Source organism: Populus trichocarpa, chromosome 1 (assembly GCF_000002775.5).
Source record: "Populus trichocarpa isolate Nisqually-1 chromosome 1, P.trichocarpa_v4.1, whole genome shotgun sequence".
NCBI lineage: Eukaryota > Viridiplantae > Streptophyta > Magnoliopsida > Malpighiales > Salicaceae > Populus > Populus trichocarpa.
The window spans coordinates 17286600-17301645 of NC_037285.2; the positions used below are offsets into that span (position 1 = coordinate 17286600).

Sequence of the window (15046 nt, forward strand, 5' to 3'; positions counted from 1 at the left end):
TAATATAACCCAGTAGACATGACAGGTTTAAAAATAACTCGGATGACCAATAAAAACCTGATTTAACTTATAAGAAATTCAAGATAAAATTGTTTTTTTTATTGTAATATTGAGACGACAACAAATTAATTTAGATTAACCTGTCAAACAAATAATTAAAGTTATGAACCCAACAGAGAATTAAATAATTTAATTTAAAAAAATATTTTTTTTATTTAATAATATAATAAAAAAAATATAGACATGGAAAGAAAAGCAACCAAAAAAACCTTTTTAAAAAATAAAAGCATAGTAATGATCAATTAAAAAAAAAATGTAATATATAGTCTGGAAGGAGGGACCGAGTGTTTCTGTAATTAAAAAGCTTTAATGGTCGTCCCTGAACTCTTAATTTTCTATACATTTCGCCCTTGTACAAATTTGTTTATGGATTCTATCCTTCTACCGTCCTGCTATTAGTTCTTTTAAACTTTTTTCGATTTTGTCCTTCCATGCCAGATGTCAAATATATGTATAAAGGAAAATGAGAACTACACTTTATTTTTTTTTTAAATATCAAACAATAAAAAAACCCAAATTTAAATATTAATAAATTACATTAACACTTCAACTTTAAAAACAAACCAGCAATGCATAGGAATATCGTTATTAAAATCTAAATTCAAAATTTGAGAATCCAAATAATTCCAAACATTTTAAATCACATTAAAAATCAATTTTTATGTAAGGTTATAGCAAGCTTGGGATTTAAATGAGAGAGCTATTTTTTTAACTTTTATTTTTTTCTCTAGTTTTTATTTTTTAATAAAAATAGAAAAATATATTTATTTGTTAAAAACAAAGACAAATCTTTCTACCAGTACAAATAAGAAATATATCAAGATTACATCTAATTTTTTTAAAAAAATAAAAACTATATTTTATAATAGTTATCGTATATGATAATTTAATTGTATAATATTTATTTTATTTTATTTAATTTAAATTAAAAATTATCATGAAAAATTATATTATTACCTCATAAAATTCTTTATATTACATTTATAATAAAAATTAAATCTATGATACTAACTAATTATGAAAAAAAATGAAAAAATAATTTTTCATTTTGCTAAAAAAAGATATTGTTTATGTTTTTGTTTTTTCATTTGAAAAACTGTGGAAAACTTGTAAGAAAAAAATTGTAAAAAAAACATCTAAAAAGTATTTTTTAAACATAGTATGAATTAAAAAAAGAAAAAAACTAGAAAACTAGCTTTTTCTTTTTTTAACTTTTTGAATGAAGAAATATTATATTTGAATAGAAAGTTCTAATTTTTTTAAAAACTTTAATTTTCTAAAAAAAATTATAATATTAGTAACAAATGCATTCAATTCAATCTTCACTTTAACAATTGAAGGAAAGCATAAAGGAATAATAGAGCCACAATGAACCTGGACTCAATTTCGTCCAAGTGAAAATAATCCTGACAAGACTCTCAAAAGCTTCACGACACTGCAGGCTAGCTTGTCGAAACACACTCCATCCTCCTCCTCAATCCTCATACAAGAAACCGAACCAGATCTGCAGACACCATCACACGTACGATACAGTAACGATGTCAAGTTCTTTCAAGGAAATCCAAATTCAACACCAAAAACACTACAGCAACATCCCTTCCTTTCCTTTCCCTTCCGTTCTATCTCCCAACCCCTTCTCTTCCTCTACTCTTTCCTTCTTCACCGATTCTATTATAGCCCAAAAACCCTTCTTGGACTCTTTGCTTCTGAAAACTGGAGCCATTCTCTTTAGAGGGTTTGATGTAAACACTGCGAAGGACTTCAATGACGTCGTAGAAGCGTTTGGGTTCGAGGAATTGCCTTACGTTGGTGGGGCAGCTCCTAGGACCAACGTTGTTGGTCGTGTCTTCACTGCTAATGAGTCCCCACCTGACCAAAAGATACCCTTTCACCATGAAATGGCTCAGGTTCTTCCTAAACACTAATATTATCTAGCTTTAATCTTTACCTAATCAACAAATTAGTTGGTATTTGATTTGGCTGCTTTTTTTGTTTTTCAGGTTCCTGAATTTCCATCGAAGCTGTTCTTCTTTTGTGAAGTGGAGCCAGGAAGTGGGGGAGAGACTCCTATAGTTCTTAGCCATGTTGTGTATGAAAGAATGAAAGAGAGGTACCCAGATTTTGTTGAAAAAATAGAGGAGCATGGCTTGATTTATACTCGAGTTTTGGGTGAAGAAGATGATCCATCTTCTCCAATTGGCCGTGGATGGAAGTCAACATTTCTGACTAATGACAAGAGCGTGGCAGAGCAAAGGTTTGTGTGTTTTTTAAGACTTTGCATAGGGCTGTTGATTGATTGATATTTTGGAAATGGAAATTAAATTCAGATGATCTAAACTTTGAACGACAGGGCTGCTAAGCTAGGAATGACGTTGGAATGGTTTGAAGATGGAGTGAAAACAATAATGGGTCCAATCCCAGCTATCAAATATGACAAGTCAAGAAATCGTAAAATCTGGTTTAATAGCATGGTGGCAGCATACACAGGGTGGAAAGATGCGCGAAATGATCCTGTAAAAGCAGTCACATTTGGTGATGGCCAACCATTGCCAGGTGATATCATCCATGACTGTTTGAAAATCCTTGAAGAGGAAAGTCTTGCCATTCCTTGGCAGAAAGGTGATGTTCTATTGATAGATAATTGGGCTGTTCTTCATGCTCGAAGATCATTCAATCCACCTCGTCGGGTCCTAGCTTCACTTTGCAAGTAGTATAATATCTGTTATCTGACCTGCTTACAGTAAAGTAAAGAAAAGTAATAGCTAGACAGTTTTAAGTAATACAAGTAAATAATGATTTGCAGCACAATGATTTTGCTGAAATCCAATGCATAGTTTTTCGAATAATAAATGCCACTGTTTACTTTATTTAGAAAAGTTTTTTTTACCAGCTGAACAAGTGTCCAGTACAATCCAATTATCGGAAACACTCTCTGGCAGGTTAGTTTGTCACATTCTAGCCATGTAGAAGGTTCTCCCTCGCCTTGCTCCTGTATGCGGTCCCCCCAGAAGCCATTTGGAATTCCCATTGCCCAAGGAGTGGAACCTCAATAGCAAGCAATATTCTAGCTTCAATGGCTTACAGAACTGAAAACCCTCTTAAGTGAGCCATTTTGCATGAAGGGTTGCCATGACACTGATCTAATTCCATGTCTGTGTTTTCGGGAGGGCACTTTTGAGTTTAGGCTTGCTGATCAGAGCTAGAATTCCATTCCTTGTTCAATATAATTTTGGTTTAGCAGAAACAAAACTTGCAAATTTACAAGAATTAACTGATGTATTTTTTGAGTTAAGTGGCATTAGAACTGTTTAAATTCAACATCAAAAAATGTTGAATCTCAATTGATTGAAATGGAAACATCCCAATTCTTGGCGAGTTAATTAAGACCAAAGATGATCTGTTCTGGTCAATGTTGCTTTCATATATATGACCATCATCTCTTGTGGCCAAAAACATTCTTATCCTATTCTACTTCAGAAGTCTCATAAACTTGAGCATAACTGCTTCCAGATCAACAATCTAATCAAAACGATCTTATTAGCATCGTCGGGTAGATTATAAAAATTTCATGATTATTGGCCGCAATATATTGGAGGCTAGATGAGATCACAAATCAACCTACGACAATTGAGAACAAGAAAAAAGAAATGCTATTATATACGCAACTAGTTCCTTGTCATGCAAAACAGTCAAACCTTTCCTCACAGCATCATCAAATTTTACATTAAATCAAAATTTTGCACACAAATGTAAAAAAATTATACAACAGCAATAATAAGTAAAGGAGAGAAGGCAATGAGAATGAAAAGAAATGCAAGTTTAAATACCACTATATTACTGCTTTGGTAGAATGTGAGGCTGTTGTGCACGCGCTACTATAAAGACAAAAAAGACGGAAGGGGGGCTTCAAGGCAGCCAAAAAAGATGTGAAACTGGTCGGATGGAAGACTCCTCCGTTACTACCTTCCTTGGACAAGACCACTGAAAACTTGGCTGTTCCCAGCAAGAGTTGCTTCCCACTCAATGGAGGATAAAACAATTTGTGACAGGGAAATCACAACTTGCTTCATGTCAGGCCGTAGGATGGGATCCTCATCCACACATTGCTTTGCTAGCATGGCCAACTATGCATTGATACACAGAAACAGAAGTTAGAAAGGTAAGTCACTGCAACATAAACAGGTGGCATCTTATGTAAAGCATTTACCTTGAATACACAATCATGGGGATATAAATCCATCATATTAGGATCAATGAGGTCTTTCAAGCTTGACATGCTCATGGAGTCAGGTGTGTTCCTAAGAGCTGCTAGCATCTGCAATATTCACGGGAATGCTTTAAAATATAGCAACAAACATGTATGCTTACCGAGTGATGCAGATGCAACCGCACAAAAGGATACATGCACAATTGCAAAATAATTGAAAAATAATGTCAAAGCCAGAAAAGGTACAATAATGAACAATGACATTTAGAGGGTGGCAAACAAGTATCAAGAATAAGAAAAGCATCCATGCCATATTGCCAAAATTATTTTTTCTTCTTACAACCAACACCATGTTTTCCAGAGAGCAAGTCCTGAGGTTGAGGACCAAGAACTCTTGGAAATTTCTTTTTATGTTATAGATACGTGAGAGGCCAGTGCTTAAGGAGCTTTTAGACATTTAGTTCATCCAGATCACTGCTTAGCTCAGGTGCCATGTATTGATCAAGTTATGCTTCATTAGATGGATAGAAGCAAAACTTACAGTAGATGCCAGTGAACGTCTTTCAGGATTTTTTGTAACCGCACCTTCAGTTCTTATTATGGCTTCCTTCCCAGATATGATCTCAAAAAGAACGACACCAAATGCATAAACATCACTCTTGGTTGTGGCAAGGCCATCACTCAAGTATCTGCAAGGCCAATGGTGAAAGGTTAGACTAGTTGAAGGAATAATAATAGATTGCAGTAGTTGTCTAAGAGTATATTTACTCACTCTGGTGCTAGATAACCATATGTACCAACAACTTTTGTTGCTGTAGCTTCTCCCTCGCCTGTTTTGCCAACCAGTTTTGCCAATCCAAAATCTGAAATCTATAGGCACACTACCTTGTGAGATGCAGTGACGTTCACTGGATTGAAATAAAAATAATTAAGTCTGATATGTTGAAACCTTGGCCCTGAAGGAACCATCAAGTAAGATGTTGCTTGTCTTGATATCCCGGTGGACATAGTGTGTTTTAGTGTGCTCATGGATGTACTCCAGGCCTCTAGCTGCATCAAGTGCAATCTGGACCCGCATGATCCATGAAAGTGGTGTATGACCTTCAAGTCAGTCAAAATTTTCAATTTTCAGTTCTAATAAAATGGGTCCTACAAACATGCCTCACTCAAATTGCTTCCATTAATTGCAATATGAATGAAATGAACATGACAGCTTAATATAAGTTGCATTTTTTGTCCTTTTAGGTAGTTGCGCAAAGCAAGCACTATCTAGATTCATGCTTAATGAAGTATTACGTGCTTGATATTGAATTGAGGTAACTTATGGAACCAAATGAAAAACAGAACAAGACATAAAAATGACTATATGGATACCGCAGAGATCTTACACAAACTATAGTTATAGGGACACTCATTTTCCAGACGATGTCTTGAGTTAGTATATGTAATAAAAACATTTAATATCAAAAGAACAGGAAAAAAAAATGCATGTTCCTTGCAGATGCCTTACATACTAGTATCTATGTCAAAAGTAATCACTAGCAAACTTCCTTGAATGACTGTGCAACACTTTTTCAGGAAAATTAATTTACAAACTTAAGAAATTAAAACCATCCAGAAGTTGTAAGGTTGCAACTTCTTACCCTTATTTTGGGGATCATGTAAATGACTTCTAAGTGAACCCTTCTGTGCATATTCATAGATCACGAAGAGCTCTGCATCACTAGCTGCGTAGCCAATCAATTCTACCTTGACAATGTTAAACCAAAATAAGAGTCAGAGCTTCAAGTTTGTGAAACAAAAGGGCATCAAGCCAGCTATTCGATTATAAAAAGCATTACCAGATTTGTATGATGGACCTTGCACAGGATTTTCATCTCAGCCATAAATTCTTTAGTTTTTGTAGCAGTCATTCTCTTAATAGCAACTTCCTGGAAAGATTAAAAACAATATTATTCTTTATGTTATATGATCACTAGGTACCTAAGAAACAAAGAAAATAGCTAGAAACCTGGTCATGAAGGTGACCATAATACACAGAACCATATGTTCCATGACCAAGAAGACTAGAATCCAAAAATTCATCAGTTGCAAAAAGAATTTCTTCGTATGTAAAAACCACAGGCTTCTCATCAAATACATCAGTTGCTAGACCTGTGAACAAGAATATGAAGTCATAAATTCAAAGCTTAAAGTTGACAAGGAAAACACGACACCGGCACCAAAAGCATTAAAACCAATCCTTCACATCAGAATTCCAGAGTTTATGTACAAATCAAAATCTGATAAACAGTTGGTAAAACCTTTAGGTATAGTAATCTGGTGGCTGCTAGACTCCCCATTTGTTTGCTTCCAGTCTACAGATTTGCAGCAGATGGACCTTCTAGAAGTACAACAAAAGCTTTGCTTGCGAAGAATATGAAACTTTTGAGAAATCTTGCCATCAGGAGGCTTGGCGTGACTTCCTCGAGATTCAGATAAGCAACTTGAGGACTTAAGAGACACACAAATAATTATACATAATACAATCAGTGCAAGACCGATCCCAAGACCCCCTATGATCCATCCATATGGTACACGAGCCTTGTGAATTGTTGGAATATTTGCTGCAAAACACATAGCAAGTTATTTTGTGACATATAAGAACTCACACCACAGCTTTAACAGGAAGAACTGATGCAAAAAAAGAAAGAGTGAGGAGCTTTGAGAACAGAAAATGAAAACTTTAGAATTTCAGCTTTTAACCAGAATTTTAATCATATTTCAGCATAAATGGGGACTTATGATTATGTTCAGAGTCAATACATTGAATTTATTTAAATCAAAAGAATCATTAATTAGTCTAGAGCTACCATCAAGAAGATTCTAGTGATAGTAAAATAAAAGTAAAAGTAAATTGCCAAAGTAGGGTGACAGTCATAATCTGCTCACAGCCAATATTAAGAATAAACTTTGTTTCATAATCAGCACATACAGCAGGTAATGTGCTTGAAAGATCTGCAATGCGTTTTAGACTAAAGTAGTTTGCCATTATTGCACTTTTATATGTTCTGGTTAATTATATACCATGATATTGGTTTTGCTTTTTCAAACTAAAGCAGCAGATGAAGCCGGGTAAACACACAATTATAGGCCAGATAACTCTCTCTCATACACGCTTGCACACCGTACACTCAGAATCATATCATATGTGTTGATGAAGTGCTACAAAAGACAGCATACACGCTTGCACACCGTACACTCAGAATCATATCATATGTGTTGATGAAGTGCTACAAAAGACAGTTCATTTGTGAATTTATTAAGGTACTAATCCGTACCTGAGAAAATGTCATCCGGAGGTGCAGGAACAGGAGCAGGAGGATTATCATTCTCCAAGGGATAAGGTTCCCCGGGAACTAGAAAACAATAGGAGGGTTAAATCAATACACAAAAAAATAAAAATAAAAACCAAGGAAACTTCACCTATTAAATTTCCACAAAAAAGAAAACAATATAAAAGCCCAGTTTGCAGAGGCAATGGTTAAAAGAACATAAGCAGAGTGGCATGTATGTAATACTTTAATTTAAATAATTGTTCACGGAGTTGCGCTATGGAACATGGGAATTTTGCTTCTAGTATTCACAACACGAAACAAAAAATAACGTTGGCAAGTTAAGCACCAGCAACCAATTACTTGCCATTCTCCATCCCACGCTTCTGCTAGCATAAATGATTTTTTTTTCCATTATGTTGATTTGGCATCCTTGTCAAACAGAGTATCCAATCTGTAATGCCTAAACCATTACAATAATCTAGGTATTTAGGTTGAAAGGAAAGTTAGAGAAATTAAAGAGTAATTTGAAGAAATTAAGTCGTCAAAACCAGAAGCTGAGAGATTGTTGTGACTGTGATAGCAGCTTCTATGGACATAAGCAAAATATCCAAAATGAAGCAGCAAACAGAAAACAGATTTCCAATCTTAGCATTTCCAAAATTCATCACTCAAAAATCAAAGCCCATTTAAAGAGTTACACATAAGGAATAACCAAAATAACGCCATTGAATCATAAGACTAACCTGAATTCAGAGGAATATAATACAGCGCACCAGCTGTAACATTATCAGGATTCTGAATCCCATTCACTGTCTCAATATTATCCATACTAACACCAAATCGACTAGACAAGGACTGAACAGTATCTCCTTCCTTCATCACATAACTCACCAAATAATTCCACAACCCACTTGAACACCCACAGAACAACCTCAATGACACAACAGCACCAACCTTTGCTTGTCTTGTTGTGTTGGGCAAGAAAGCAAGCCCGTCATAAGCATTGATCACGATGTCATAAACATAACCCCCACTGAATTTCACTGTATATGTAGAGTTAGTCACATAGACTTTGTCCTTGGACAAACAAGAGCAGTTCTTCTTGATGAATATGTAGCCATGGCCATTGCCTTCTCTGGTCACATCTTGGGGTAACACATCAAACATGCTTTGAATCATTGCTAGAGTTAGGTTCTCCTGGGGTTTAAAGGCCAAAAACGATGTGCACAGTCGTGTAGTGTCCGTACAGTTCATGGGTTGTGTTGAAAATGAGTGTAAAGGTTGGATTTGAAGACAAAGAAAGCATAGTACCGGAATCAAGAAACTTGTCCTTGGAAGATGATTCATTGTTCTTGAGACACGATTCTGTCTCTAACAAAAGGGGAAAAACTTGAGTTAAATTTAGGACAAAATGCTAGAAGAATACAGATTTGCTAACTTAGGGGCAAGAAAGAATCAAAGATTTGTAGTTGAAGAAGCGAGTTTTGAAGCCAAAACGTAAAGGAGTGAAACAAGTAGCTTGTATACAAATCTTGCTGAAAGAAAACAGAGTTGAGTGTCAAAAAGATTCAAGATTTAGACTTCGATCTTAAAAACAGGAAAAGCTAAAACCTACAGATGAAAACAGTAAAAAGAGCAAGGAAGAATATTTGGTATCGAGAAAATGAAAGATGAATGGATTGAATTGGGATCTACTCTACTCTACTCAACTGTGGTTAGTAAGTAAACTGTGTTGGGTGTGAGATAATGGTGAGTGTTGATGATGAAAAGGAGGGAAGAAGTACAGTAGCTGCTATAGGTAGGCAGGCAGGCAGGTAGTCGTAGCTCATAGGGAGGTTTGAGAGAGAAAGACAGGAACAGAAGAAAAGGATGAGAGGAGGAGGGCATTTGTTTTTGCTTCTTTATTATACTTCAATGATAAGTTTCACTGTCGTCCTCTCTGGTAACTTGCTGTAAAAAGTGAGAGAGAAAGCGACTGCAGGAGAGAGAAGATAAGTGTGCAGTTGAGACTACAGAGACGAGATGACGATGATGATGGATGGGTTTCTGCTGATAATTTGACGCCTGTTTAATTTTACTTACTAATCTACCCTTTGTCTCTCTCTCTCTCTCTCTCTCGTTTTTAATGAGTGAAAGGACAAAACCGGGAAATGTTTCACGGGATTAGGAACCAAAAGCTGGTAATGGAGACTGGATTGGGCACAAATTGCAAAGAGAGCTGGAAGTGAAGGGACAGTTGTCTGGGTCCCACACTAATCACAATTAGTCGCCGACTAATTGACACCGTAACCCAGTCAATGAGGAAAGTCACGTTGACTTCAAATCCTTCGAGCCTAGTTTCGTTTACCGACACTTGCACATTTTCTTTCACTAGCTGTTATTACCCTACATCGCTGTCGTTTTACTTCGGTGACTAAAAGGCACTACGTGTACGCTATACTAAGCTAGGCTACACGTGCGATTAAAAACAATTAACATATTCAGATCCCATTATTGTTATTAAATTCGATTAAATGGATGAGCAAGGAAATATTCTAATCTTATCTAAACTAGATGTAAAATTAAATTATATAAAAATATCAAAAATATAAATACATTTAGTTTCACAATTTCATATTTTTTTATGTTAAACACACCGTATACATATAGAAATGTAATATCAAATAGCCTTGTATGTTCGGTAATCGGTGGAAAGTGTTTTTAAAAGTGTTTTTTAATTAAAAATATATTAAAATAATTTTATTTTAGATTTATCTAAAAATTATTAATTTAATATTTTTAAAAAAAGATAATAATTTAAAAACGAAGCTACAAGAATGTCAAAGAAGCAAAGTCCGTGTACTAATTTCTAGAAGTTTTTAAGTTGTACAAGCAATTGAGTATGAAGTCTCTCGCTGGTCTTTTTTAGTCTTCGGATAGATAAACGACGAAAGCCACTTTACTATTCATCAAATCAACGAGGATATGTGTTTTGTACAGTAGTAATTGGCTAGAAAACGGCGTCATATCGAAGGCATGTGATGCCTGCCTGGAGGTGTGCCGATTTTTTTAAGAGATAACGTGGAAAAAATGAAAGGAGGATGGTCTGACAAGGTAGGGTCACACGTGGGTCAGGAGACATCTGTAAAAAAATCTACTTTGATAATCCAGGCAGGACACGAGTGATCTAACCTGGAGCAGATACCAAACAAATCATGTGATATTTCACAGATTACACTAAAATAATCATGTCCCTCCGTTCTTTTTTTTTCTTTTTCTTTTCTTTTTTTTATATAATTATTTAGATTAATTTACATTCATCTTAATTAATTCTACAAATTTTTAAATTTTTAATAGCCCTTTATAAAACTCAAACTATTTTTTTTTTAGTCTTAATTAATAATAAAATTATATTTTTATAGATACCCACATTCAAGTTGTAAGAAAAACAAGTGACAATAGCATGATGTCTGGCCTCCTTCTTGTTTTAGTTTTTGGAAAATAAGAAAGAAAAAACAATAACTTCTCTTTTCTTTGATATCATGAAATTAATTACAGCTAACATTTGAAAGCTTAACATTTTAAATTTTATTTTTTTATTAAAAATTATTTTATTTTATGTTTTCAAATTATTTTAATGTGCTGATCTCAAAAATAATTTTTAAAAAATAAAAAAATATTATTTTTTTACATTTCTAAGTAAAAGAGACTTGAGACCGCAACCATTACCACAATCTCAAACATGTCTTATTAGAAACCATCGTCACGTTTTAGAATATGCTACAAAACTCTCATTTTATATTCAAATTACCCCCTTGATTAATTGCTATTTAAAACATTTGTTAAAATTTCAATATTATAAAAAGATATTTTAAAGAAAACTCAAATCAAAATTAAATGGTGAAATTAACATTCTTTACCTGTCAAGAAAATCAATCGTGTTTTATTGGATATTCATTCTATAATTTCTCAAGTTTTTTTAATTTTATTATCTTTTTAAATAATAATTAATGCTATTAATTTTAAATATGAAAGGAGGCATGTTAAATCTTTAGATGGTAGCTGGAATGCAAAGATATATTATTAGCGTGTTTGGAAGTGTGGTTACAGTTGTTTTTTAAATTATTTTTCATTTAAAAATACATCAAAATAATATTTTTTTATTTTTAAAAAATTATTTTTGATATCAGTATATTAAAATATTTTGAAAATACTAAAAAATATTAATTTGAAATAAAAAATTAATTTTTTTTAAAATATTTTTAAAACAAAAAATAAAACAAGATGATAGTATAGAACAAATATAATTTATTTATTTAATCAATATGAAAGCATCGCGGGAAAGTGGGGGCACCATGTGCATGCGAACGTCGCTGGAAGGTATATCATGTGACAGAGGATAATTAATGTAAGCCTGTCTTGTAATGAGATATCACCGTCTGGAGCTTTCTAGGTTTGGCATTGTGTCGAATTATATTTTTGAAAAATCTTTAATATTTTTTTAATTGTGTAAATAATAATTTTTTTTAAATAAAAAAAATATATTATTTTAATATATTTTTCAATAAAAAAAATATTTTAAAAATAGTCCCATGACATAAAAACATAATATACCAGTATTATTTGGAATTAATTTATTTTCCTTGTCTTTGTGTTTGTACTTTGTATTAAGTGAACCATCATATTCAGACTGGATTTCTTGGACGCAAAATGCTGATTTCTTGGCCCCACTACTTTGGGATTTTGTCTCTTTGGGCTTAATATTTCTCTCTAAATTTTAATTTCAGAACATCCAAAGGGCGACGATATTTGAAGATTTTAGAATATCAAAATACTACTAACTACAGGTATGCCCGCATGATGTTCTTGGATGATTTTCAAAACTTATTTTTATTTAATTTTATGATTTTAAAAATTTATATTTTAAGAAAAATTCATCGATCTAAATTATAATTATTTTAGTTGAGATTTCATTTTCTTACTAAGAGAAACTGAGCATCATATGAAAAAATAAATCTTCAATCAAAAACTAAAAAAATAATAACATGATAATTTTGAAGCAAAGTACAAAAAAATAAAAGAATAATTAATTTCAAAAAGATTATATAAAATATTAAAATAAAAAACTATTTTCATTAAAAAATCTACAAATTATATTTCTATAAATTTTATTATAAATTAATTGACAAATATTACCATAAAAATCTCAAGTCTTGTTTGAAAAGGAATGTTTTTAATTGTAAAAAGAGTTGTTAATTTTAATTAAAGATCAAAAATAAAAGTTGACCCACTTTATGAGAAGCAAAAGATCGAAGGGCACGCAAATATTATTTTATCTTGTATGTCCTTCTTATTTTATTTGCTTTCTCTCATTTTTAATGAAGGCTAATTATGGTCGCTAGAATTCATCTATTTAAAATTTATGAGGAAATTTTTTAAATTCTTTTTTACAAAAAATAAAATAAGTATTCTTAAAAACTCCAATAATATATATTTCTTCTATCAAAAAAACTTTTTCTATTAATTGTTTTTTACTTTTGACAAAGCAATGATTTTCTTATTAATAAGAACTTATTGCAATTAAAATAAATATAAGTCAAAACTCAAATAATTTAAATTAAGCGAGAAAAGAAATGCACATCTTTAGTCAAAACATCATTTTTCTTATTATTAATTTCTTGTAACTTTGGAGAGAGCATAAAAGTTTTTATGCAAATGACAATTATTCAAATAAAAACACATCATGATTTGTAAAGCAATTATAAAGCATAAAATAAAAAAAATATTTTGATTATTTTCATGCAACTGTAAAAAAAATTTAAAAATAATTAAATGAAGAAAATAATATAAAAATTGAAAATGACAAAAATGATAAAAATATATATTTTATTTTCATTGAATATTTATGCCAATATTTTTTAAACATGTGCACATTACTTTCCTATATAATCATAAAAAAATAAATGTTAGAATTAAAAAAAAAAAACATTACAATAAAAGGATTAACTATCATTTAAAAAACATGGAATGACTAGTTATTTTTTAAAAATAAAAATCACTCTATCCCTCCTATAGTTTAGTTAGTTTTTCACTTTATCTTTATTCATTCAGAAATTACAGAAAATATCATGAACTTAATATATTCATAACACTTTACTATGTCAAGAAAAAAATCAACAAAAAATATTTAATTATTTACAAGAATGTCGAGGCCTATTAGATGTTAAAATGTCAGTTTTGAGCTCTTGAATACAATTATTTTTTTAATTTGATAATTTTAGAAAATGAAACCTCATGCATGATTTAGATGATTTGACGTTGTTTGTTAGTTTTTTTTATTCAAATATGCTTGGTATTAGCAATGTAGTTTGTTAGGATAGAAAGTAATGGGTTTAGAGATTAAAGTGCATTTTCTAGGGATGGGCAGCAATTGGGCTTTCTGGGGTTTCTATTATTCGTGTTTTTGGAAAGAACATTATCTTGCCCTCGTGATTTGGATTAATTTTGGTTTAATCCTTTGCACCAGCAACTTCATGAGATTTGATTAATCAATAATCAAGGGTTAACTTATATCAATAACTATTTTTTTCCCTGAGTTTTAATCCTAAAGTTTTGTTTTTGCACCAAAATTTATTTTGATCAAATCATGATTATTGACTGATAATCGTTGATGTTTGATGCTTGATTATTGTTTAGTGATTGATTTCCAACATGCTCATATCTTTGTTTTGATCATATTTAGTTTGTATTTTGATTCATATTACTATGTATGTTCTTGATATTCTTTATTTGTTCTTTGTGTTCTTGAATTTTATGGGTTTTGACCTGTTTTTGATAATAAAATTCATGTTTTAAGTTTGATTCGTTTTAAGAAAAAAATGAGTTTTTATCAAAAAATAGCATTAAAAAATAAATAATAAAAAATGATTTTTTTTAAAAAAATAAAATATTTCCTTGTATATGGCCGAAAATCCTAAAAATATATATTGGAGCCTACCTTAAAATTAAGAAAACAATTCAAAAAATAGTTTTGCATGTTTAAAAATACACTAAGTATTGCATAGATTTTACAATCAGATTGTAAAATCCCAAAGAATTTTGGCTTATATTTTAAAAATATAAAAAAATTATTTTTGAAAAGAAAATATATTATTTACTTTTAATATAAAGATAAAAAAAATCTATATGAGGTCAATATCTAAAATATTATTAAGAGTAATATGACTCGTTCACTTCTAATATAAGGATAAAAATTACAAGGAGTTTTATCTAAAATATTATTTGGAATGACGTAGTAACCAAAAATTTCAAATTTATCCCAAAAGAAACCTCAATAATAATTTAGGATATTTCAACTTTTGTCCCATGATAGAAGAGTCATGGAAATTCAAAATACCAAAGGAAAAGGTCCAGTTTGGACATTCACCAAATCTCTTTAAATTTCTAACTTTAGCTCCTTCGCGACATAGAATTTTGCTAATAA

The 15046-nt window shown here is 31.6% G+C and overlaps 2 protein-coding genes across 2 annotated transcripts; one reads left to right on the forward strand and one right to left on the reverse strand.

Annotated features, from left to right (window-relative positions):
• The first annotated feature begins 1412 nt into the window (after positions 1-1412).
• Positions 1413-2936, forward strand: LOC7470583 (clavaminate synthase-like protein At3g21360). The gene is made up of 3 exons (XM_002298209.4): positions 1413-1967; positions 2061-2314; positions 2411-2936. Exons 1-3 carry the CDS (start codon positions 1599-1601, stop codon positions 2769-2771), a joined length of 984 nt encoding a protein of 327 aa, XP_002298245.1. The 5' UTR covers positions 1413-1598; the 3' UTR covers positions 2772-2936.
• A 751-nt stretch (positions 2937-3687) lies between these two features.
• On the reverse strand, positions 3688-9566 carry LOC7470584 (lysM domain receptor-like kinase 3). The gene is made up of 11 exons (XM_024580954.2): positions 8328-9566; positions 7588-7665; positions 6571-6873; positions 6279-6421; positions 6109-6198; positions 5911-6016; positions 5217-5368; positions 5040-5137; positions 4809-4956; positions 4268-4375; positions 3688-4184 (listed from the first exon to the last, which is right to left on the reverse strand). The coding sequence occupies exons 1-11, from the start codon at positions 8929-8931 to the stop codon at positions 4020-4022; spliced, it is 1995 nt and encodes a 664-aa protein (XP_024436722.2). The 5' UTR covers positions 8932-9566; the 3' UTR covers positions 3688-4019.
• Between the last annotated feature and the right edge of the window lie 5480 nt (positions 9567-15046).